Genomic DNA, 25,159 nt, shown 5'->3' on the forward strand with positions numbered 1-25,159 from the left:
AAAAGCGAATCTTTTCCGCATTCCTTTTGTTGGTCCATGCCAAAATTCCAATAAGTGTCATACATATATATTAAAATATCAAATTTTGCATTTCCCTTAGTTTTTGGCACATGACTCATTTGAACTATTAATTTGACCTGGTTACTTACTTTCAATAGCCTCCTGTAATTAACAATTTTCATATAACCAATCAGAACACAATCCATTTTTCAAAACAATTTTATTTCATTTTATTTTATATTCATTTTTTGGGTATGTTTATTTATTTGGTTAACCAAAATATGTTTAGAATTTCGCATTGAAATAAAATTTGTCTGCTTCGAATTTATTTGTTTTACCCCCACAAAAAAAGCTACCACATTAAACCCCCAGCGAATTCTATTTAATATGTATGCATTTGATTAAAGTTCTTTAGTTGATTTTCAATTATTTTCTATGCAAATGGGGTTGCCTTAACTAAAGATCGCTTGACTTTGTTGATAGTAACATCATCATTTGCTTGTATATATAAATAATCTAATTTGATAAGTTAGCCGTTAAGCCATTATAAGCAATTAACAACTTTAATATTTAATCCCATTAAATGATAAAGAATCTACAGAACTTAAATTTTTCCGCTGTTTTTTTAATTGTTTCGGGCTTAATAAAGAATAAGGGTATTTTTCAACTCCAATGCCGAAATCTTCGCGTTGATTTAGTATTTTTATCGTTTGGTGGCAATTTTGATTTAAATGAAAATAAAAATTGGAAATAAAAATTGAGCCTGACCAGATAAGGCTATCTATTCCCCCGACACTCCTTTTTTTGGACACCCATTTCCACCGCCCAAGGCTAATAATTCTTGACCATTCTCGGCTTGGTTTTGATGTCGATTTCGGTTTTAGTTTTCAATTGACTCGGGCTCTGTTTGATTTCGCACTGGTTGGTTGAGCATTAATTTAGTCGAAATAATTTATGAAATGAAATAAAAACAAACAGAGTAAAAGGGAATAAATAAATAAATCAATTTTACAATTCTGTTGCGCAAACAATAATAATGCACGACAAAATGATTGAAAATGTATTCCCTTCCCAAATCGTTTCCCCTTTTCCGACTAGCAATCGATTGTGGGTGTTGGGCGAAGATTGTATAAATGTGGTCATCTTAATTTAATTGAAGTAATTATTCATTAGGGTTCAGTGTTTGGTTTACCAAAAAGTTAAAAGTATAAATAAAATTAAATCCCTATGTTTGGATATCTATGGTGCGATAATTATATGAATTTTGTATATCTGATGATTAGATACAGTAATGATTGCTTTAGGCATACATTCAAATACTTGTTTTAACTCTAATTCTACGAAATCAGAAATGCACTTGACTTAATGGTATTAAATAAGTAACAGCATTAACGTTTGATCATTTCTACAGAGAACATTTCTCAGCAATATAAGGACATACATTTTAATTGGATTTCTGTTAATAAAAGTGTGTTATCCAAATATAAGAAATGCCAGCAGTTAGACGGGAAAATCAGTAAAGTGACATTTTCAGGCGTTGTGGAATGCAAAACAATTGCTCAATCTAAGTGGCTCAATCCGCAATCCACTTCACCTTGCCCCTTTTTGGACGTCTTATCAAATCACCTTTTGCCTCTTCGTTTGGGGCAATAATAAAAGAAATAAAAAGAGGGCCAAAGGAAGTACAACAAAGCAATCGGAAGCAGCGGAAATCAACGGCAAACAAAAGCCAAACACAGTCGCTGACTGCAGCCAGAAAATGTCCCATTTCCATTTTCATTTCCATTGCTAACCACCACCCACCACCCACCACCCACCACCCACTTCGCTTTTCCGCCCACTCCGCGGGCGTTTTCTCCTGTTGCTGCCGCTGACAGTTTTCTTTTGCTCTGCCGCTTTGGGATTTTTCTCGTTTTGTCTTTTCTTTGGTCGCGTGCGCGCGCGAAAATTAGGAAAATATTGTTTTGCTTTCTTTTCAGCGATTTCCTCTCGTGTTTTTTTTTTACTCCCTCTCTATTTATTTGGTTTTTTTTCAGCCTCAAATAAGCGGATTTCAATTTCAATGCCGAATCAAAGTGGCGGCATGTTATTTGGTAGGCGGAGCGGTAAGGGCGGGGCCGGAATGTGGGCGGGAGATGGGTGAGGGGTAAGGGGGTGCTGTCACTCGCAGGACGACAATGAAAAGTGGCAAGAAGCAGACCAGACGACGGCAATGTCGCCAATTTGGCCACCGCCAGAGTTATGGCTATTTAAAGTTCCACAAAAAAGTGGAGCTTAAAATATGGGCATATAATTTAAAGTTTTCAAGGAGTTAATTGCACTTCTTATTTAATTAGTATTACTGCCATGAATATGTTGAAAAGGTAAAACGTTAATGTAACCCTCAATATTCAAAGTAAATGATCGTATTTATTTATCTGATAATAAATCAAAATTCGATGAAATGTTTTTTTTTACCTGTTACTTTATGATCTACATAGAGCCCCTTTTGTGTGTTAATTAGTTAACAATTATTAAGATGGCGAAATTTTAAAGTAAACATCAACTATCATTTAACTATTCAGCAATTTAAGGCAATTTAAACCAGACAAATTTAAAATTTAGGCTATTCGATTAAATATTAAATAAACATTAGCTCGGATTTTTTGAATGCAGATTTTTAGAGAATCAAATCACAAGTCTTTAGAGGTATGTCACTTTGAAATCGGACTAAATTTGGAAAAGTTATGGACTGTGGAAGTCCGAGTGTGGGTCACCTTTTTACAACTCATCGGAAACTTAGAAAAAACTAACCTGAAAATTGGTCAAAATTGATACAAATTCATTTCATAGTTTTTTCTTTTATATGAATTGCAAAACTCAAGTCTAAGATGGCAAAATAAACATGATTTCCTAAACCCTCATGTAAGTTCTTAAAGCATCTATGACTTCCAGCAAATAATAAAATATTAATTATATTGCCCGCTATCGATTTGTGTTTCCTCTCGAGTGGGTCACCATCCCCAAAGTCCGTTTTTAACATTTTTTTTTTATTTTATGTTTCCCGCTTTATTTGTATTTGATGTAGTGGTTGTTGTAGTTGTGGTTTCCGCTCCTGTTCTTGTTGTCCTTCTTGTTGTTGTTGTTTTAAATCCATTAGGATATGACAACCCCCTGGTTAAATTCAATTAAATTGTTTTCTCTTTGGGTTTACATTTCTTGGCAACTTTATAATTGTTTCATGTGTTTAAACCACTGCCGCCGTCGCAGCCGCCGACGAAAAAAGCCCGAGTGGGAAAGGGACAGGGCGCGCCAGGATAAGGCAGGAGAAAGGGAGAGGGGCAGCACAAGGACGATGGGACAAAGGACGATGGGCAACTGGGGACTAGGGACGCCAAGGCACAAAGCCAAGAAGCAGCATAAGAAATGTGTACGTACGACTACTGCCCAAGGTAAAGGAAAAGCCCGGCCAGGACACCAGAAAGAAACGAAGTTTTCAGTAGCCTCGAGAGATTTTCCTGTTCACCCCCCTCCCTCCTTTCCCCCGTTCCACCATTCCCATTTCTCCATTCTTTTTTTTCTGATTTTTTCCCTCCAGTTATACCCATGTCCTGAGTCCCTGGGTCTGGCATTCGTTTTGGTCTCTGTTTGCCGTTGTTGTTTTGTTTTGTAAAATAATCAACGAAAACGAGAAAAAAAATTGAAAGTAAGTTGGAAATAAATAATAAAGCAAAGACAAGGCAGCCAGGAGATGCGATTTTGTTTTACAATTTGCTAAACATTCAAAGAGATCGGGATACGCCACAGATCGATTGAAAGAAAAATTAATGGACAAATAGAGAAGATAAGCTATAGTCGATAATCTGGGGTTCTTGAGGAAACTACACAAATACATAAAAACAAAAAAACAGAAAGTAATATTAAATATTTAGCTTAACAAGCACACAGTTTATATTAAGGAACAAAAACAACATTTATTAAGAACAAAAAAGCATTGATCTTGCAATCGTGTAACTCCAATAAAATTCGCTTTCAATACAAAATAAGTAATAATATAATAATATACATAGCTAAGTAACAGAAAGTTTCAGAGTTCCTGGATTTTTTGAAGTCTTTCAGGATCAGTAATTCTCTCACACCTTCAGAACTTTCGGTTTGTCACTAGATTTTAATTTCGCCCTCTCGAACTTTTTTTCGGGCATTCCATCTTGAACATGTGCGTATCCAACAACCCCTCTGCACTTCACCCTCGTTCATTTATTTCCCATTTTTTGGACAGTCACAGTTGCCAGTCGCCAGTTCGCGAAATCACAGCAGCACACACAACAACTTCTCAAAAAATGGTTAAAAAAAAAAAAAAGAAAATAAACGAAACGAGAAACCAAACCCTCTGCAGAAAGAGCTGGGGTTACATTTTTACATGTGGCGATGGCGATGGTGATGGTGACGGTGACGGTGACGTCGACATCACCGGCGGCTGACGGACCAGAAAATAAGCATCCTGGCGGCTCATTCCACCGGGCCACCAGGTTCACCTGGGCTGTCCGTCCCTTCACCGCCGGTGATGTTGATGTTTTTGGCGTGCGGTAAATGGCAAGGCCGATCCACCCCGCCACACACCACCGACCACCCCCCCACCTTGCAATTCCTTACTCGGCAGTCACCACGGAAATGTTACAAATATTTGAAATATTTAAAATGGCACGCACACACATATGAGCCGTATACATATATGAATACTGGCTCAAGTGGGTGGGTGGTCCCAAAAGTTTCTCACCGAGACCTTTTTGCATTATTAATGGCAAATTTCAATTAGCCTTTTGCTCTAAATGCAGCCAAGCGAGGGCAGTCCGAAAAGTTGTAGCAAAATTTAAAACTAGTTACTAGTGTCAATGTTTGTTTATGCATTAATAATTCAGAGTGATTTGTTTTGTTTAGGGCTTGTTTCCCAAAGTTAAAGTTAAAGAAAAGTGGCTGAACAACATGGTTGAAGCTTCTTAGATTTTAACTGAACCGACAGCTAGACCTTTTGTTTTTTGTTAATTGTAAATAAAGGTTTAAGATTCAACTTTCATTTATTCAGTTTCGAAAGTAGATTAGATTTATGTATATACAGAATAAAACTTTCTTGCCTAAAATATTGTATATTAACATACTTGATTTGATGAGCCTTGTTTTCAGGTATTGTTGAAAATCTTGCTTGGCTCCCCTCGCGAATGCCAATTTTATGTTTTCGTTTTGTTTGGCATAAAAGTCAAATGCTAAAAGTGTGTGTATGTGTGCACCTGTGGAGATAATTTAAAGCTGAGTAGGCAGAAGAAGGGGATTCCCCACATCAGCCACGCCTTCATCCGATTCTTGAAGCACTTCCAGCTCACACAGAGAAGAATATTACAAACTATATTTAATTTTACAAATAGTTTAAAAACTTTCTTTATTAAATATAAAATCCCTTTTTGTACGATATAACCAGCACATGCACATACCATCTCTATTAAATGAATAGTATGACTAGAGTTTTTATCCTAAACTTTTTGGTAATTAAATGAAACAGTCAACAGCATGAGTTATAAAATCACAGTGAAAAGGTTGATCCTCAGATATATGTCTAATTTTATTGACATTTTTAAATTGACATTATGACATTTAAGCATATTAATTTCTTGTATTCAATTCACATTAATTATGATTAAATTTACTGCTTATGACTTTTAATACTCGAATTCTTTATTCAAATACACAAGATTTAGTAATAAATATATATGCAATATACAGTGAATGTACTTAATTACTAGGTACTGTGGTGTTTTTCTCCACGTGCCAGATTTCAGCCTCCGGAAACCCGCACTCCCATGGGCATGTGTGTAGAGGTAAGCACTTCCGCTTCCGCTTTCATGTTGGGTCCTTCTCCGCCTCCTTGCTGGCCAAAAATATGAAATGAAAGATAAGCAAACCCTGAAATCAGCTCCGCACACAGGCTTCAAAAGGTAAAGTTACCCACCTCGTTCGCCCGCACAGATCTAAATTATTTAGGGATAATTTGAGTGTGCAGCATTTTTGTTATGATTGCTCTGCTGCACTCATATTTACATATGTCCACGACCTGAAAGAATGAAAACAGAGAGCCAAATGTAACAAAAGAAAATCCAGCCGGGCGGGAAAAGTGATGGGAAAATTGGATGGGGGGCGGTGGTGGTCGGATGTGAAATGTCTTTGGTTATTTTGCGGTTTGCTGCTGTCTGTGTATGCGAATGCGAATGTGTTTCCCTTTTATGGTAGCCACTTCCCATTCCCACATCAATGTCCCTGTCCCTGTCCCTGTTTTTGTATCCTTTACTGGGTATTATCCTTTTGACCAGCAGCTTGCGACGCAGTCAAGCCCAAAGTGATCCCAACCGATTTCACTTCGTTCTTTCGGATGAGAGCTGATGCCGTAACCGAAACAGAAGATTGAGATGTTCTTAACATATTATTAACAAATGATTAGTAATTTGATTAGAAGAAAAGGTGCACTCGTTACTTGCCACGTTCGAGGGTCGTCCGAATGCTGTCGGCTGACAAACAGCCTCCCCTGGAGGATATCCACGTTGAAAGAGCATTGAATAGCTCATCGTCGGAATAGATCGACATCTCCTGCTAACGGCCTGGTCGATCATCAGCTATGGCTTGTACGGTTGCTTGTTGGTGACAATCATAAGGTTGGGAAGAAACCAATGGAAGGTCCAGTTCTTCATGACGACCAATCCGACTTTGTATGACTCGATGATCTCGTGCACAAGCAAAAACCAGGCTGTCTCAAAAATGGCGTTCAAGTTGGATTTAATCCAAGTATAGATAGGTGTGCAAGGCATCCAAGCTGTCCACGATGATGCTGGTGTCGGAAATCATTAAAAGCTTTTGAATTTGTCGCGCATAGATCCAGTGTCCAATAAGGATAGCTGGTGTAACTTGTGCAATTTCCACTCATTTCCGATAAGCAATCCATAGGCCCCTCCATAAATAAACGGCTACGGATGTAGTGAGTGAGCCTCATTCTTTTAGACCAGTTCATCCCAGTAGAATACATCCTTCACCTTGGATTTTCAGGGAACTCAAGTTATACCCCATGGTTTAGAGCGGAAGTTCTGTGAAAAACCATCTTCAATTATTATTTGTATAACATTTAAGACTTAAATCAGAAGGGAAATAGTCAATTAAAATGATTTTTTCTATTCTGACACGGCAATGAAGACCCTGTGACTACCTTGTTTTTTAGGGTGGCAAGGGTATTCCAAGGTTGCCACTGTTTTGGTCCTGATTCCTGCTCCTCCTCCTGCTCCTGTTCACAGCCAGTGCCCTCGGCCATCGTTGTCGTCGTCGTCGTCATCTTGTCGTGGTTGTGCGGTTCCTGCGGCAAATTAAAATTAGTTGTTTACTTTGTGCAACATAAACAAATAAGCGCGACGTCCAGACCCAGAATATCCACCACCCAATGTCGTCTCCAGCTCATCCGGATGCTGAAGATAGAGGCTTGAGGAGATTTAGTTCGGCGGAGGATCCGTTAAGTTGAGTCCATCGAAGCGTTAAAAAGAAATCATTTATCAGAGCGACAGAAGGACACGGATGAGGAGCTGGAACTGGAACTGCAGCAAATGCAAATTGAAAACCGGCGACAAGATGTGGACAGAGTGGAGACTCGAGATGGGGTCCATGTTGGGGCAATCCCAAATGGAATCTCTCATAATTCGCTGGGACAGCACTTGAACGGACATTCAAGGTTGCAATAAATCTGCTCGGGCAATTTTCGGTTTTTTCCTTAAAACAAAATCAGTTTTTTTTTCTTACATTTTGCATCCATTAAATGTCAGTGAATATTCTTAACAACCCTAATCCCCATTAAATCCCCACTGCGGCAAACACTTCATGGAGTCAGATTCGCTATCTTATCATTTTATCGTGCTCAACATATATGTTAATTAAAATCAAGAAATACTAACATCCGAAATGGATTAATCGTTTTGTGATTTACAATTTACAATATTGAAATTAAATTGCTGATGACGTCAGAGAATCAAGACGCAAATCCACCTTATCTTGGTGATGACAAAGCGAATGATATAATACTGAAATCAAATTCTTGTATTAATTTCATTGTAATAAATTTCCTAAACTCTTTTTGAATGATTTATACAAAACTGTGCATTGTTACATTTTCTTTAAAGTTTAACCAAAATAATATTTACCGAATATATATAAATATATACATCTTTTATAAAAAATCAAATCTGTCATGAGCTTTGTATGCTTTGCAACAGATTATTATAAATAAATTTTTACACAACGCCCACGTTCTTAATAAACACATAATCCAGTTTTGATCAAAATGGGTTTTCTTTTACACATATTGTTTATCCAAATATCCAAATTTTTAACATTTTAAATGAAAGCAAAAAGAGATTACTTGGTGCCTGCCTTCAAACGATCAGAAGTGGCGGTAATCAATCATTTATTCAAAGTTCATCAAAAAAACGGGAGTGGGTGGTTGGGTTGACATCAAAATTTAGATCACGGCTCCTGGTTTGCCTCGTTCTTTGGGCTGTTGCACGCCTGCTCCTGGTTGGCCTGCTCCTTGGCCTGCTTCTTGGCCTTCTCATAGATGGGCATCAGTTGGCCGGTCTCGCCCAGCTGCTTCAGCACCTCGACGATGAAGGGCAGATAGTTGTGGCGGCGCCGCTGGTTCTCCTGGCGATAGCGGCGCTTCTTCTCCTGCTCCAACGTCACAAAGGTCCTCAGCTTGGCGATCTCCGCCTGTCGCTCGGTGTGACTCAGCGGCGATGGCTGGTGGACGAGCAGCTGGATCTGGCGCTCGTAGTAGCGCTGACGATCCGAGACCAGGGCCATCAAGTTGAAGTGTATCTCGCCGACGCTGTAGCGCTGCATGCGCGCCTCGATAAAGGGCCGCACCACTTGCAGCCAGTTCTGGTCCTGGCCGATATCGGCCAGCTCGATGGGACCCTCATGCATTCCGTCCAGCTCGAACAGCCGGCCCTTTATTGGCATATAGCTCACAAAGTGGTACACATCATCATCATCATCTTCCGACGGAGCATCCGGCGTGTCCAACTCGAAAAGTTCGGGTCGGGCAAAGGAATTGTGCACCGTGCGGATCTTCTCCTCGTTGCTCAGGCAGATCCCGCGGCTTACCGGGTCCAGTTCCTGGCAGAAGTGCTTGAAACTGTTCAAAGTGTGGCCCAAATCGATGTCCGGATGGCGGATGTTCAGCAGCAGACTGAGAAGGGCCTGCGTGGCACAGGCATTCTGGATCATCTGACGGGCAAAGAAGATGTCGCTCCGATCGTGGACCACGCGACCAGCTGGCTTGTCGTCCTGCACCCACTTGAACAGAAAGATCAGGCCATGGATCGGCTCCAGGTGACGGAAGGCATCCACTTCCAACGTCCAGATCTCCTCCACCTGGGCGCCCGTGCAGCCAAAGCCGCGAATCAGCTCGGTGAAGACCCCCGGATCGCTTTCGATCAGGCACCAGCTGCTCTCAGGCTCCTCCATTGATCCTGCTCCTGTATTTGCTTCTGCCATGGCTTCAGGACTTTACCCTTGCTTTGATCAGGGTGAAATTGTTTGTAAATTTTGTAATTTCAACAACAGCTGCTCCGGCTAGCAACGAACTATGTATGAACTCAATAGCGTTGGATTCGATTGAAGTTTATGTGACACACGAAGTACACGACTACTTGATTAATAGAGTTGCAACATTTTCATTCGGGTGATTCATTTAAACCTGTAACAAAGGAAAAAAGTGCTTTCTGTCAGTTTCACTCAAGAGATTTATTCGGGTTCTCATTGGATTATCAAAACCTTAGCTCTTCAAATTGTTTTCCCTTCTTATCTTTATTTTGTATAATTCTTATCAATACCATCTTTCTAAGAAGCATTTTAAAATTAGATTCAACTTTATTTTTATTTTGACTTTTAATTACCCGTCTGAAGATTATCATTTTATTGTACTCATTAAAAACTTTCCCTTGAAATTTAGGCAAATTGCGTCAATTTACTTTTCTTTTCTTCAAAAAAATGGAGGACCATAGCCATTATTTTGGCTAGGGTTTTTTTTGTTACCTCCATTTAAAGTGATACAAATTTTTTTTTTATATTTAATTAACCAATCCATTGAAAATTGTAATTATTTGAAATCGAGAATGTTTCCTTAAAGCATTTTGGACCAGTTAGCTTCAGATCAAATATTTCAAAAAGCGTATAAAAAAATCGAACCGTGAATTTTGTAGCATCTCTTCCTCTTCAACTTGAATCCTTTCTCCAGTGATGATATTGCCCATCTCAGTCACCGAACCGCAGTTCACCATTCTCCAAATGAATGGAGCCCTAATGAGCCGCAATCGATCAACTTTGCTGATATGTGGCTCACCCTAATGCCCATATATCCTCCTCACTGTCTGTGCATCTGGGCGTGGGATCCACTGGCGGAGGGCGATGGGCGGTGGGCGGTGGGCGGTAGGCGGTGGGTGGAGGGGCGTGCCAAATGGCATCGCATCGCCAGGGGATTAACAGGCAGTAGCAGCGGGCCGCCCGAGGGATAATAAGTGCATTGGAGCATCAAATCAATAAAACGCGCACACTGCCCATGGTTGTGACACACACAAAAACACACACACACACGCACTCGCATGGGACAGTAGACACATTGGGCATGCGAGAATTGTGCGGGTCCCTCGCCCCGTTGCCACCAAGAATTCGCTGCATCAGTGGCTGCAATTGCGAAACATTGTTAATTTATGCAAATTTAGCCAACGCCGCTCGCTTTGTGAAACGCCAATGAGGCAAGAGAGTCGAGCCGCGGCTCCACTGGAAGCCACCGCACCACTGCAACCACCATCGGCGTCGTCCTAGCCGCGACCATTGGCCAAAGCCGCGACCACAACGCCAACAACATTAACGGAGGAGCTACAGCTGCAGCTGCCACTGCCAATGCAAAGGGGGGTGGAGTAGGGGGTTCCCTGCAAAGGTGAAAGCCAGGTTTCTAGTCCAAGGGTGGCCCTCCTCCTCCGCCTCCGATGCCCTTGCATAATTTGACTCACTGCCCTGTCCCATTTGCATGACCAACCCACCCACCCATCGCCCAGATCCGACAGCAGACCTCAAAGCCTATTTGGGTTTGGGTCCACTCGAACCACTGGGTTTCGAGCGAATTAGCACTCACCTAGGCAGAAAGTTTCTCATCGGTGGCCACTCGAGCAGTCATAATATTAAATATAGCTCATACTGACAAAAAACATCAGTACACTAACATTAATAATATTAAATTTATTACACTATAACTTTAATCAGTTGAAAAAAGCATATACACATTATTGTATTTAAATATCTTTAGACCTCTAAGCTTATTTATAAGACCCTGACTTTTCCGATGAGGCAGAAAAACGAAGTAAAAAATAAGCAAAATATATTAATAATATATTTAATATTTAATACATCACAACATTTAAATACAGTGCTTGTGGAATACAAAGTCAGGAGTGGGAAATTTCTTAAATATGATTGGGCTTTTGATTTCAGGTGTTTTATTTACTCGTAGTGTATACATATTTGATAATACAAATAAATGGCTAACTATATTTATTGTATTGTCTAGACACACGAAAACCGCAATGTGACTGCGCCTGCATTGCATTTACCATTTTTCATTTTTCCACCTCGATTTTTCGTTTTTGTTATATGGCTTAACCGCATTAATGGCAAAAACAAAAAAAAAAGTAAAGCAAATTCCACTTAATTGTTCAATTTTCATGGAATTCGCCAGTCCAGCTCAAAGGGCATATGCAATGGGCCAGGGACCGGGCGAAGTTCAAATGGTGCCGGTGGGGGTCTCCGTGGAATCCATGACAGATGTTAAGCGCACCTTTCGACCTCCGGGGAGTAATGCATACTGCAGGTGTCCATTTCATATGGTAATTGGAACTTCGGGGGAAACTTGGATTTCTTAATTGAATCGGTGCCGGATTTTTATTAACATGAAATCATATAAAATCATATAAAATCGAGAACACATATGATATAATATAGCATTAAGTTTCACAATTTATGACCATTTATCATATTGTAGGAAAGAGATATAAGTAGGTATTTTAATGTTGATAGGCAATAAATGCAACAAAATGCAAAAAATGCATTTAAAAAAACACTAATTTGTTATATTTTAATTTTAAAAACATACATTTAAATACCCTACTGCAAATTTAACGTTCCCTAAGCATTCACAATTAAGGTATTTTCAACTTGAGTGATATTTAAACATTAGAATGTCCAGCCTCAGATCGTAAACTTCCCGGGTTCCTTCTCTTATTATACAATATTAATCTAAGTCCCTTAGCCCTTACCCTTATCTCATCTGACAAGATCTGTCTCGAATGATATGCATTTGGGACAGCAGATCACAGCTAAAGCGCTATCTTGAAATAGTAACAAAACAGAACCCACTCTTATCGAGGTATTTGGGGAATACAAGACTCGCTGGAGGGCCTGTTTTATGAAGAAGGTTAGCCTGCGTCATTGGCGAAAAAACTGCACTCCGAGATCACTTGTGGTGAAAGGGGCTGATGACCCCAAACATCGGATTGAGTGAAATGAAATCAAGAGGATAAAATGTTGTCTGTCTGTAGGTCTGCTCTTTTTCTTAATATCAGCTATTATGTTTATTTAACTAGCTGGGGGCAGGCAAATAAAGCAAAGACTTCAGTCAACGGAAATGCGCAGCCCGCTTTATCAACATTTACCTTGACGTTAGTGCTGGCCAAGATTAAGATTACGTATTTGGCAGTAAAAACAATTGTTCGGGAAACAGTGTTAGACTTGCGATAATGAGGCTGACTCATAGTGGCCATTATGTGCGTTCGAAGTGGGGTCACCTCGAACCTCAACTCTGGCATCCCCACTTCTCCAAATGCATATTTAACTTCCCCTTTACCGATTTGTTTTTATTTTCGACTTTGAATATCACTTGCGCCGCAATACCATAAATTGGTTTAGCCACACGCTTATCAGTGAAGACGACAAACAAGCGATTATCTTGTATTTGGCTAGCGTCACCGCAGATTTGGCTCGGGATGCTGCGAAGATAGCGCGAATTTCGCATAAAAGCCCTGTAGGCTGGCGTACAGAGGATAGTAACGATTCTTCATTCGAACCAAAAACACATCCAACGACGATGACAACGAACCGATCCACCAGACTTCTGGTGTTGCTAGTGGTAATTGCATAATACCAAAAGAACTACCGGAATCCCGATCCAAGCATTACTCGCATTGGAACCCCATTTTTTTTTCTGTTTGTTTTTTTGGTTGTCTTTACTGACGAGTTATACATATATATATATATTTTATTGGAATTCATTCGGTGGTGGCACTTGGATACGCACATGCCTTGAAAAAAACAAAAACACGAATCAAATTCGAATCCGTAGCTCCCGGGATTCTTGATACTTTGGATAACGTTCAAAGCGCTCGGCGACCACTCGAAAGTATCCTACTATGCAAGTGAAAAGAAAGCAGTGTAATTGTTAAGGTCCCGAGACAAGAACAGTGCACCGACCCACCAAATCCCAAGAGCCCGAACCCACTAACAAGACTCCATCCCATTTGGGATCTCTCTCTCTCTTGCAGTTGACCTCACTGGTGGCCAACCATCAGGCGAATGCCGCCGCCGTGGGACTGAAGTGCGGCGGCCAGAGCGCCGTCTGCGTGGGACCACTCTCCTACCAGGTGTGCGTGGATGGCCTGACCACCGGACCGGTGGTGCCGTGCGCGGTGAACACCCGCTGCGTGACCGACGGCCTCGAGATTTGCGTGCCGGTCAAGTCGGCCGCCGAGGCGCCCACGGCGGCCGTCGCCAAGATGGTGACCATCACCGACAGCCCCGTCAGCGAATCCGCCCCGCTGGTGGATGGCTCAAGCGCCAGCTCCAGCGGTTCCGGAGTCGAGATCTCCACCGAGGGACAAAGTGCCGCATCCAGCGCTGCTCCCCCGGAGACACCTGCTCCGGTTGAGACCACCCAGGCACCCGTGGAGACCACCCAGGCGCCCGATGAGACAACCACCGCCGCAATCGATGAGACCACCACCGGATCGGAGGCACCTCTCGACACCGAATCGACCATTCCCAGCGAAACCGCTCCCGTGTACACCACTTTGGCACCCGGTTCGGAAACCACTAACCCACCCATCGAACCCGAGGGCACCACTGCCGCTCCTGGAGAAGACCCCAACGCCACCGCGGGAACCACTCTTGCTCCTGGTGAAGCCGACCCGAACACGCCAATCGATCCCAACGCCCCTCTGGACCCCAACGCACCCGAAGAATCTACTACCGAACCCGGATTAGTCGACCCCACAGCTCCGGCTGAAACAACTGCCGCCCCCGGAACTCCTGCTGATGTAACCACTGCCGCTCCTGGCACCCCAGCTGATGTAACGACTACCGCTCCTGGTGCTCCTGCTGATGTAACGACTGCCGCTCCTGGTGCTCCTGCTGATGTAACGACTGCCGCTCCTGGTGCTCCTGCTGATGTAACGACTGCCGCTCCTGGTGCTCCTGCTGATGTAACGACTGCCGCTCCTGGTGCTCCTGTTGAAGGATCGACCGCCGCTCCCGGTGCTCCGGTTGAAGGATCGACCGCCGCTCCTGGTGCTCCTGCTGATGTAACGACTGCCGCTCCTGGTGCTCCTGCTGATGTAACGACTGCCGCTCCTGGTGCTCCTGCTGATGTAACAACTGCCGCTCCTGGTGCTCCTGCTGATGTAACGACTGCCGCTCCTGGTGCTCCTGTTGAAGGATCGACTGCCGCTCCTGGTGCTCCTGCTGAAGGATCGACTGCCGCTCCTGGTGCTCCTGCTGGTGTAACGACTGCCGCTCCTGGTGCTCCTGCTGATGTAACGACTGCCGCTCCTGGTGCTCCTGCTGATGTAACGACTGCAGCTCCTGGTGCTCCTGCTGATGTAACGACTGCCGCTCCTGGTGCTCCTGCTGTTGTAACGACTGCCGCTCCTGGTGCTCCTGCTGATGTAACGACTGCAGCTCCTGGTGCTCCTGCTGATGTAACGACTGCCGCTCCTGGTGCTCCTGCTGAAGGGTCGACTGCCGCTCCTGGTGCTCCTGCTGAAGGAACGACTGCCGCTCCTGGTGCTCCTGTTGAAGGATCGACCGCTGCTCCTGGTGCTCCCGTTGAAGGATCTACCGCTGCTCCTGGTGCTCCTGTTGAAGGATCGACCGCTGCTCCTGGTGCTCCTGTTGAAGGATCTACCGCTGCTCCTGGTGCTCCTGTTGAAGGATCGACTGCCGCTCCTGGTGCTCCTGCTGATCTAACGACTGCCGCTCCAGGTGCTCCTGTTGAAGGATCGACTGCCGCTCCTGGTGCTCCTGCTGATGTAACGACTGCCGCTCCTGGTGCTCCTGTTGAAGGATCTACCGCCGCTCCTGGTGCTCCGGTTGAAGGATCGACCGCCGCTCCTGGTGCTCCTGCTGATGCAACGACTGCCGCTCCTGGTGCTCCTGTTGAAGGATCTACCGCTGCTCCTGGTGCTCCGGTTGAAGGATCGACCGCCGCTCCTGGTGCTCCTGTTGAAGGATCGACTGCCGCTCCTGGTGCTCCTGTTGAAGGATCGACTGCCGCTCCTGGTGCTCCTGCTGAAGGATCGACTGCCGCTCCTGGTGCTCCTGCTGAAGGATCGACTGCCGCTCCTGGTGCTCCTGCTGAAGGATCGACTGCCGCTCCTGGTGCTCCTGCTGAAGGATCGACAGCCGCTCCTGGTGCTCCTGCTGATGTAACGACTGCCGCTCCTGGTGCTCCTGTTGAAGGATCGACTGCCGCTCCTGGTGCTCCTGCTGAAGGATCGACTGCCGCTCCTGGTGCTCCTGCTGGTGTAACGACTGCCGCTCCTGGTGCTCCTGCTGATGTAACGACTGCCGCTCCTGGTGCTCCTGCTGATGTAACGACTGCAGCTCCTGGTGCTCCTGCTGATGTAACGACTGCCGCTCCTGGTGCTCCTGCTGTTGTAACGACTGCCGCTCCTGGTGCTCCTGCTGATGTAACGACTGCAGCTCCTGGTGCTCCTGCTGATGTAACGACTGCCGCTCCTGGTGCTCCTGCTGATGTAACGACTGCCGCTCCTGGTGCTCCTGTTGAAGGATCGACCGCCGCTCCTGGTGCTCCTGCTGATGTAACGACTGCAGCTCCTGGTGCTCCTGCTGATGTAACGACTGCCGCTCCTGGTGCTCCTGCTGATGTAACGACTGCAGCTCCTGGTGCTCCTGCTGATGTACCGACTGCCGCTCCTGGTGCTCCTGCTGATGTAACGACTGCAGCTCCTGGTGCTCCTGCAGATGTAACGACTGCCGCTCCTGGTGTTCCTGCTGAAGGATCTACCGCCGCTCCTGGTGCGTCTGTTGAAGGATCGACTGCCTCTGCTGGATCATCTTCTGGTGTCGCCCCTGGCTCTCCCACTGATCCCAATGTTCCCGCTGGTGGTGCTCCTGCTGATCCCAGCGTTCCCGCTGGTGGTGCTCCTGCTTCAGGTGCTGGTGCCGCCCCAGGATCTCCTGCTGAACCCAACGTTCCCGCTGGTGGTGCTCCAGGATCTCCTGCTGAACCCAACGTTCCGGCTGGTGGTGCTCCTGCTGATCCCAACGTTCCCGCTGGTGGTGCTCCTGCTGTTCCCAACGCACCTGCTGGTGGTTCTCCTGCAGATCCCAACGTTCCCGCTGGTGGTACTCCTGCTTCAGGTGCTGGTGCCGCTCCAGGATCTCCTGCTGAACCCAACGTTCCGGCTGGTGGTGCTCCTGCTGATCCCAACGTTCCCGCTGGTGGTGCTCCTGCTGTTCCCAACGCACCTGCTGGTGGTTCTCCTGCAGATCCCAACGTTCCCGCTGGTGGTGCTCCTGCTTCAGGTGCTGGTGCTGCCCCAGGATCTCCTGCTGAGCCCAACGTTCCCGCTGGTGGTGCTCCTGCTGTTCCCAACGTTAACGCTGGTGGTGCTCCTGCTGTTCCCAACGCACCTGCTGGTGGTGCTCCTGCTTCAGGTGCTGGTGCCGCTCCAGGATCTTCTGCTGAACCCAACGTTCCGGCTGGTGGTGCTCCTGCTTCAGGTGCTGGTGCCACCCCAGGATCTCCTGCTGAACACAACGTTTCCGCTGGAGGTGCTCCTGCTGATCCCAACGTTCCCGCTGGTGGTGCTCCTGCTTCAGGTGCTGGTGCCGCCCCAGGATCTCCGGCTGAACCCAACGTTTCCGCTGGTGGTGCTCCTGCTGATCCCAACGTTCCTGCTGGTGGTGCTGCCACTTCTAGCTCCGTTCCTAATGCTCCAGGAGCATCTGTGGACCCCAATTCTCCGCTCAATCCACCAACTGGCTCAGTCATTCCATCGATTCCAGTACTGCCTGGAGGATCTGGCACATGGCCTTGGCAACCCCGCCCGAACATTCCAATTCTGCCGCCGATTTGGAGGCCTGAGCTTCCTGGACAAAACGGCTCAGGTGCTTCTGGCAGTGGGCTGATCAACGGCGTTGCCAACCCGCCCCAACGTCCTCTACCCTTCTGGCCCAACTGGCAGAACTGGGTGAACAGCTGGCGACCAACAAAACCAGTGACCAGCACCGAGGCTCCTGCACAACCGGAGAATCCTCAGCAGCCGCAGGTACCCCAGAACCCCCAACGTCCCAGCAACAACAATCCCGAAACTGCCGAGAGCGTGGAACAGGCTGTCCCAGTTCCGCCAGCTGGAGGAGCTGCGTCCAACGAGAATGCCTCCGTTGAGGAGAGCAACAAGGCATCCAGCGAGAAGTCGAAGGACAAGCCCAAGTCTGGCGAGGATCAGTCCAAGGAGCAGGAGCAGAAGAAGCCCAGCTCTGAGGAGAAGGAGAAAGAGAAGGAAGAGAAGGAGAAGCAGAAGGAGAAACAAAAGGAAAAACAAGAGGACAAGGACAGCAAGGAGAAGGACAAGGACAGCAAGAAGGACAAGGATAACAAGGAGAAGGACAAGGACAGCAAAGAGAAGAAGGACAAGTCCAAGGAGGAGAAGGAGGACAAGGACAGCGAGTCCCAAAAGGACAACGACGACGAGCCGAGCTCCAAGGAAAAGAAGCAGTTCGTGAAGGACCTGATCAAGAAGCTAAAGAAGGGTGACGAGTGCGACGAGAACGATGTCTACCCGGATGCCAGCGACTGCCGCAAATACTACCGCTGCGAGGTGAAGAGGTCGGGCAAGCACAAGTTCGCCCACCTGCGCTGCGACAGAAAGGAACGCTTCGACTGGATCGCCGAGTCCTGTGTGCCCAAGGACGAGGCCCGCTGCCTGGAGAAGTAGGGGATTTGGACTGGGATTGACCAGCGCCCCCGCCACTTGCAATCCGTAAGATCTGCTCCTGCATCCGAACGCTAATCTCACAATTAACTGTATTCCTCTATATTGGCAATGATATTCTATCCCTAATCCCATGGTCCTATCTAATTTATTGCTCTATTCTAAACACCCTTTATTTTTTTGTTTTCCACAATAAACTTTAAAGTTCATGAAAATCTGGCAAATCAAGTGTGTCTTTTGGGTGGGTAGCTTGAATAAACTCACTTTACCTTATAATTCATTACTTACTGCATTAATATACATACATTTCTTGGTATACAAATTAATCTTGGTTTTGTTACTGACAAATTTAACTTGGTAAGTTAAGGGTGGGGAATACAAATCTATTGGTGACAAATTTAAATGTGGTGTTGCATGTATAAGTAAATGTGGTGTTGCATGTATAAGTAACATTAAAGATTAATTCTTTATGTGATTTCTAAAGCAATGATTAATTAAAAGACTTTCCCCCTAAGCCAAATCGAACAAATTCGATCTGTGAAATAAGCTAATATTCGATACCATTAGATTTTGTCTCTTTAAAATCGTTAAATGGTTTCTTTGCACAGCTGTTTCGAGTCTAGCCTAGTCACCACTTCTTGTTCCTACCAATTTGCTGATTATGCCCGGAAATACCCCCTCCCCCTCGAAGACGCATAATGAGTGAAGGAACTTTGGCAAAGTTCTTCAGTGCTTCTTTAAAGCATCTCACTTACACTTGCCAAGTTTTTTTCCTATGTAAATATTTAGTGTAGCATAGAATTTTCAAGTGAAACGTAAACACGAGCAAAAAAGCGTTGAGGGGAAAGTGCATTGGCTGGCTCCGTGTGGCCAGAAGGCAGAAGGCAGATGGAGCCGGAACAGGAGTCCCCCAACTGCCGGATTCCCAGCTAGAGAGTGGGGGAGTGAAGCAGAGCAATACACTTAAGTTGATTCGCTGTCATCCATTGCAGCTCATTTATCATTAGACGGAGTCACACAGGACCAGGCCCGGCGACAGTTTCAGTGTCGTCTAAGCGGGACAAGGAGGTGGAGAAGGATCAAGGACGGGGGACATGGGCGCGTCAAGAGCAAGCCCAACACTTTGCAGGGAGTGAAAGCAGGGAGACCACGACAACGACGACGACGACGAAGTAATTCAATTTTTATCGTGGGTAATTTTGTAACGAGAAACGAAGCTAGCAAATGCAGTGGGTTTGGGCCTTCACGGGTATGTACGGGTGTAGGGGAATGGAGTGTGGGTTGTAGGGATTGGGGATTGAGGATTGGGGCATAAAGGACCTTCGCTGACCGTGCTGATAAGAGCGAGATGGAAACGTTATACAGCCACTGACACGAGAATTGCGGACTGACAGCAAAAACCAAGGCCTTAACCCTCGAACACCCAAGAGCCAAAACATATGGCGCTACTTTAAATTTGTTTAAGAAGTCTACTGGCAAGCTTAAAGGTATTCAATTACATCTTTATTTAAGACGATCCACTCTCAATCATTAGTATTCAAAAGCTAAACACAACGAAAGTTAAAACTTATCAGACTTAAAATAACAACTATTTTCAACTAATCCACTTATGTATATCATTATTTTTTCATATATAGTTTTGGTTGTTGGTAATGACACGTAACCTACTAAATATTATTACAATATTTGTATATGATTATGAATATGCTTCCTGCTCATTGTTGAAGCAGAATATATTTCTATTTAATAAATATTGATTTTGTGACTAGTCCACAAACTAAATTATTATGACTATCTCTAGCTAAATACTAAATTTAACATTTAAAAGTAGATATTCAAATTCAGCGAGATAGCATAAGGAAAGACTACATTTCCAAAATGGAATCTAAGGTATTCATTTAGAGCACATAGTTTTCAAGTTGTCTTGGAGAAGCACTTTAGAGGGTTAAAAACACAACGAGTTGGGGTCAGAAGAAGATGGGAAGGCGGGTGGTTTTGTGACACGGAGTGTTACAACGCAATGTGCGACCATACGTTGAAAATTCAATTTGCCTGATGACTTGCTGTGGTTTAAATACGGCCAAAAAGCGACAGCGCACATTAAACTCATTGCCGCCGTTGTGGCCAAACGGATAAAAGGCGAAACGGACCAGCGACGGGCACCATGGCTACAGGACCATGGTCCTGGCCGCCCAATTCACCCACCCATGTCCAGCCGGCTGCACATTATATACTTATGCATACGATGCAACAAAAAACGAGGAAGGGCCACAAAAAAAGGACAGCAGCAGCAGTACAAAAAATAAAGCCAGTAGAACCAGAATGAGACTGCGGCGCGCAAAAAGCGTAAACTTTGTTAACTCCATTTGACAACACGGCGTAGTGGAGCAGAGTGCATGGAGCATGGGGCATCCAGGGTCCAGGATCCATGGTCCATAGTCCAGTTTGGAATCCAGGGCGGCATCCAGGCCACATGGACCCACCACTTGGAGCCCGGCCGTTGATTGCATTTCATGCGCTTGGAAAATCAATTTTTATTTAATTAATGTGCCTCGTTGCATGCATTACACATATGCCCCGCCAATGGTGAGGGTACTATGTAAAGCCCGGGATATATAGGTTGATGCCCATGTAAAAATAGCGAAGCTGGCAGCCCGACATGTGACTTGGCTAAGATTAAGTTATCGGGTTATGCATAGCTGCAAAAAATAAAATGCAATTCACACACCAAACTGACCCAATGCAATTCACACACCAAACTGACCCAACTCTAATTGGACATACTTTTTAATATCAGTCATTGATGTCAAGTCCCTTGTAAAGAGTTGATTTAAGTTCAGGCTTTGGCTTATATTTCTGCAGCTGACTTCGACTACCAACCAGCGTTTGAAGCAATCGATCTATTTATATGATACCTGACCTGATTGATTTTAATACAACAGATTTTATACAAAGTGATTTGGTTTTTAGGTATTAGTGATTTAAAAAAGTTTTGAAAGACTCTCCAATAATACAAATTTAACAGATTTAAAAATTAAAATCTTCATTTGATTCCAATAATACAAGAGTGTTTAGAACTAGATGTAATATAATTGAAGAACAACAAAAATGTAATCCCGTGGAGTCAATTAGTTAAAGATCTTTTAAGAGTTGATAAACTATCGGAAACTTGTTATGTAAAAGTACAAAACTCGTTTTTCCTTCCCATCTAAAATCACCTTTGCACTAATGCTAGCCTAAGACATCTTTCAACATGGTTTATTTCCGTAGAGCCACCTTTCGCAAACTTCTTAACCGCCCACGAAACAGCCGCAAAGCCCTCCAGCCACCGGGAACCGAACTGACCCACACCCCAGTGCTTGGAGCACGGCGCTGGCTTTGGGAATTCGAGGAGAAGCCAGTAACATCAATCAGCGATCCCATCTAAATGCCATCAAATGGCATTTTCCACTGCCGCCTGCCAGGGAGCACAATGACGCCGCGGGGAGTTCGTCGCCAAACGTACGGTAGTTGGCTGGATGAGTGGGTGGCACCGTGGGTGATTCCGTGGGTGGTTGCGTTGGTATTTCTGGATCTGTGCCGCCTGCATGGTGCTGCAAGAAACAATAGCGGGTGCTCACTAACGGGCAACTTGTTCTTGTATATTTAATATTCACATTTCAATTGTTTTTCTTTGTTTTCTTTTGAGCAAGTGTGTGGGTGGTGTGGGTACCCAACTTTCCACCCCCTCAAAATGGGGTTCATTGCGCAATTTATCCAGCTCCTGGATTCGGTTCCATGGCCCCAGTGAGTTTTCCCCTGTTTGCTTTGACTTTTGAGCTTTCCTTTTCTGCCGCCGCCGACGAGGACTAACGAAGGAGCAGAAGGAATCTGGCAACAGCTACCCCTGAATATCCTATCCTCGCCTTTTATTTATAAAATTTTCATAAAGTTTCGTGTTATTAAAAATGGAATATATTCTCGCGCGAATAGGCAATGGAATATTAATAGGATGAAAGAGCTTGAATTTTAATACAGATCTACAAACTGCTGGTATGTAAGTGGCAGCCAACCCAAACCCATTCCTTCGGTTTCAAGAGTCAAAAAAGAGCGAACGGGAAAGGCTGTCATTGGAAAATATGTCTATATCTGCAGCTATCCGTACGGGTCATTATCAACGTTTACACACACTGACCAGACGTGATACACTCCGACAAATTTAGCCCACTATTCAGAAAATATTATCTAAGAAATATACTTAGTAAGATCGAAAAGAATTCGGGATTAAATACAATATGTCTCTTTAAACTAATCAGTGTTTAAGAGAATATAAGATCCACATAAAATTAAACTAAATCATCCCCAAAAGATTATCGACTTGCCCTAATACGAATTTTTACTGAAATTAAAATTTGAACATGTCTAAAATATTTAAAATGCACTTAAAAAAGATTAGGACGTAATGGCAACTATTTCATTGTTGAAAATAGACAATCAAAATATGACAAATAGAGAAAATACATATATTTTTATATATAAAATAAATTTTTGCTATTATTTTTTTAAATTACTTTCTTTAATTTATAACCACTCGCTATTAATGTCTTTTCAGTTTTAGAGTGAGAAAATGGGTAGGTCTTCCTATATTTACTAATTTTAATAGAATAGAAAAACAGGATTGCACTTACATGATGAGTTTGTTTTTTTAAAGTGCAAGAATGCATCCTTGCTGAATGAACGTGCTCCGTCAAAGAAAACATCCTCGGCGGTTCCATAATAAATCACAGGGTTGGCGAGGCGGATGGCCAGCGCGTTGACCCAGTAAGCAACCCGAACCCGGTTCGGAGCTCAGGTGGGTGCCAAAGTTCGCAGCCAGTCAAGCCGAAATGTTGCGAAGGTGTTGCTGCCAAAGGTGGAGGCCAGGTCCGGGTGTCCGCCGTGAGGGGTAATTGCCTTGAAAGGCCGCTGAAAGCCCTCGAACAAATTATAAATTGCCACCAACGGTACGCCAAGTGGCCCGGCTCAAAAGGGGCTTTCTCACAACATTTGACGGCAGAAGCCGTGCCCCACTTCAACTCACTCATTACCCCGACTCCGGCTTCAGCTCCAGCTTTGGATCTTGTTCCTTTTCCTTCTTTGCCTGTCTTATCTGAGGTCGCTGATCCATCACCTGGCGGCCCATGGAGTTGGGAGTCCCGAGTCCGGAGTCCTGAGTCCTGAGCCCTGAGTCCCCAGTTTATGAGGTCGTCGTGAAACATTTTCTGATTGCGTGTGCATTTTTAATGCGGCTGCCTTTTGGCCTTTCAGCCACTACGCACTTCATTCATCAATGTGCCCTGGCCGCACTTCGTCGCCACTGCCGTCTCCCCGCCAAGACAAATGATGATGTGTATCCAGATTCGTTTCCAACATTTCCCTTTTGTTTTACTCTGAGCTGACCTCCTGCTTCTCGTTCTCCATTTTGTACTCTTGCAAATGGCGCTTTCCTTTTGGCCACAGTTTTGCCACGTGGTTGGGGATTTCTTTTCCCGTCTGCAAAGTATAGAAATACAGTGTAAAGCTCGAGAATTTAAAAATCAGAAATAACTTTCTTCTGTAGGTAACAAATAAGATATCATTTACATACATATGTACAATTCATATCACATAATGCATATTGATTAGAAAAGAATTTAATTCACTCCATTTTGATAACTAAATATAACTTGGCAGATTGGCTATAACTAACCGAAAAATCAGACTATTTGATTTTTAATAACATAATTTAAGATTTAACTCAAGATGAAATAACTTAATTTGTGCAGAACTGCGAATATTATTTGAATAAACTTTTGCAATTCCTAAATAATACTTACATATCTCCATAAAAAAGCAATTTATAAGTAAAATCTCCCTTTAAAGTAATTCGTGGTGTTTCACAAACAACGCAATCCGGTAATTTTGGGGACTCAATTTGATTGGATGAGTTTTTCGGGGCACCCTAGAATAAGTGTCCAGGAGGGTATTCCGACGTCGGTCTCTGAGGAATCCGTATCCCTGTGCTCCCAGTGCTTACTTTGATTTTTATAAATTTTATATGGCACACGCCTTTGCCCTCGCCATCGCATTCACCTGCCCTTCTTCTTCTTCTTCTTCTTCTTCTGCTTCTGCTCACTAATGAAATATGAATAATTAAAGCTGTGTTTTCTTCTTGTTTCACTTCATTTTGAGTTCATTATTTTTGGCTCACTGCATTTGGCCAGGTATTTGACTTTTGGCCTCGCCTGCGTTGTCATCTTGGCGAAGGATTCCGTGAATTCCGGCTAATTACGCGCGGAGCCAATTATTTCGCTAATTATTTATGCAGAAGCTTCTTTAGTGTTGCACAACGTTCTTAGATAGTGGATATTCGATTTTAGACGCCAGGTATCGATCCTTGGGCATAAATAATTTGTTTACAAAATAAATCTGGAGTTTGTAGAATAATAATAATAATAGAATTATAGGTAACAAATATTTGCATTATTAATATTATTTTGCATTGGTTGATAAAATAAATAAAAGGATAATTTAAAATATATACCAGGGGTACAGTGAAAAAGGTGTGTACACACATTATATTTTAAAAAATTTTAAATTGATATGTTGCTTAGATATATAACAGATAAAATGCTTGAAGTTATTTAATAGCTAGTTCTTAATTAAAAAATGTCAATACTTGTTTTTATTTAATTTTTATTTAATTTAAGAATTAAAAAGTGAATTTGCTTGGTCGAGCCGACCCCAAGCTATAAACATGGTGCTACATGTTGCATAGATGTGGCATGATTTAACTTCAAATTATTTGTCATAATTTT

The 25,159-nt window shown here is 43.9% G+C and overlaps 2 protein-coding genes and 1 long non-coding RNA gene across 4 annotated transcripts; 1 reads left to right on the forward strand and 2 right to left on the reverse strand.

Annotated features, from left to right (window-relative positions):
- Positions 1-8,330: 8,330 nt before the first annotated feature.
- On the reverse strand, positions 8,331-9,648 carry LOC108038636 (ubiquitin carboxyl-terminal hydrolase isozyme L5). Its single transcript, XM_017115468.2, has one exon. It carries the CDS (start codon positions 9,553-9,555, stop codon positions 8,524-8,526), a length of 1,032 nt encoding a protein of 343 aa, XP_016970957.1. The 5' UTR covers positions 9,556-9,648; the 3' UTR covers positions 8,331-8,523.
- Positions 9,649-13,147: 3,499 nt separating this feature from the next.
- Positions 13,148-18,568, forward strand: LOC108038640 (collagen alpha-1(III) chain). Of its 2 annotated transcripts, XM_044461193.1 has the most exons (3): positions 13,148-13,240; positions 13,653-16,650; positions 16,816-18,568. In XM_044461193.1, the coding sequence occupies exons 1-3, from the start codon at positions 13,199-13,201 to the stop codon at positions 18,345-18,347; spliced, it is 4,572 nt and encodes a 1,523-aa protein (XP_044317128.1). In that variant the 5' UTR covers positions 13,148-13,198; the 3' UTR covers positions 18,348-18,568. The 2 variants fall into 2 exon arrangements, with proteins under 2 accessions (XP_044317128.1, XP_016970961.2); XM_017115472.2 differs by having other exon boundaries at positions 13,653-18,568.
- A 2,925-nt stretch (positions 18,569-21,493) lies between these two features.
- On the reverse strand, positions 21,494-24,670 carry LOC108038637. The gene is made up of 4 exons (XR_001768953.2): positions 24,179-24,670; positions 23,404-23,855; positions 23,012-23,288; positions 21,494-21,937 (listed from the first exon to the last, which is right to left on the reverse strand). It is a non-coding gene; the product is annotated as an uncharacterized LOC108038637 (long non-coding RNA).
- Between the last annotated feature and the right edge of the window lie 489 nt (positions 24,671-25,159).

This window comes from Drosophila rhopaloa, unplaced genomic scaffold, assembly GCF_018152115.1.
Source record: "Drosophila rhopaloa isolate 14029-0021.01 unplaced genomic scaffold, ASM1815211v1 contig_3, whole genome shotgun sequence".
NCBI lineage: Eukaryota > Metazoa > Arthropoda > Insecta > Diptera > Drosophilidae > Drosophila > Drosophila rhopaloa.

Coding starts and splice junctions, on each gene's coding strand:
- LOC108038636 (XM_017115468.2), bottom strand. CDS start 9,555: ATGGCAGAAGCAAATACAGGAGCAGGATCAATGGAGGAGCCTGAGAGC.
- LOC108038640 (XM_017115472.2), top strand. CDS start 13,199: ATGACAACGAACCGATCCACCAGACTTCTGGTGTTGCTAGTG. Junction 13,241..13,652: donor GACTTCTGGTGTTGCTAGTG/GTAATTGCATAA, acceptor TCTCTCTTGCAG/TTGACCTCACTGGTGGCCAA.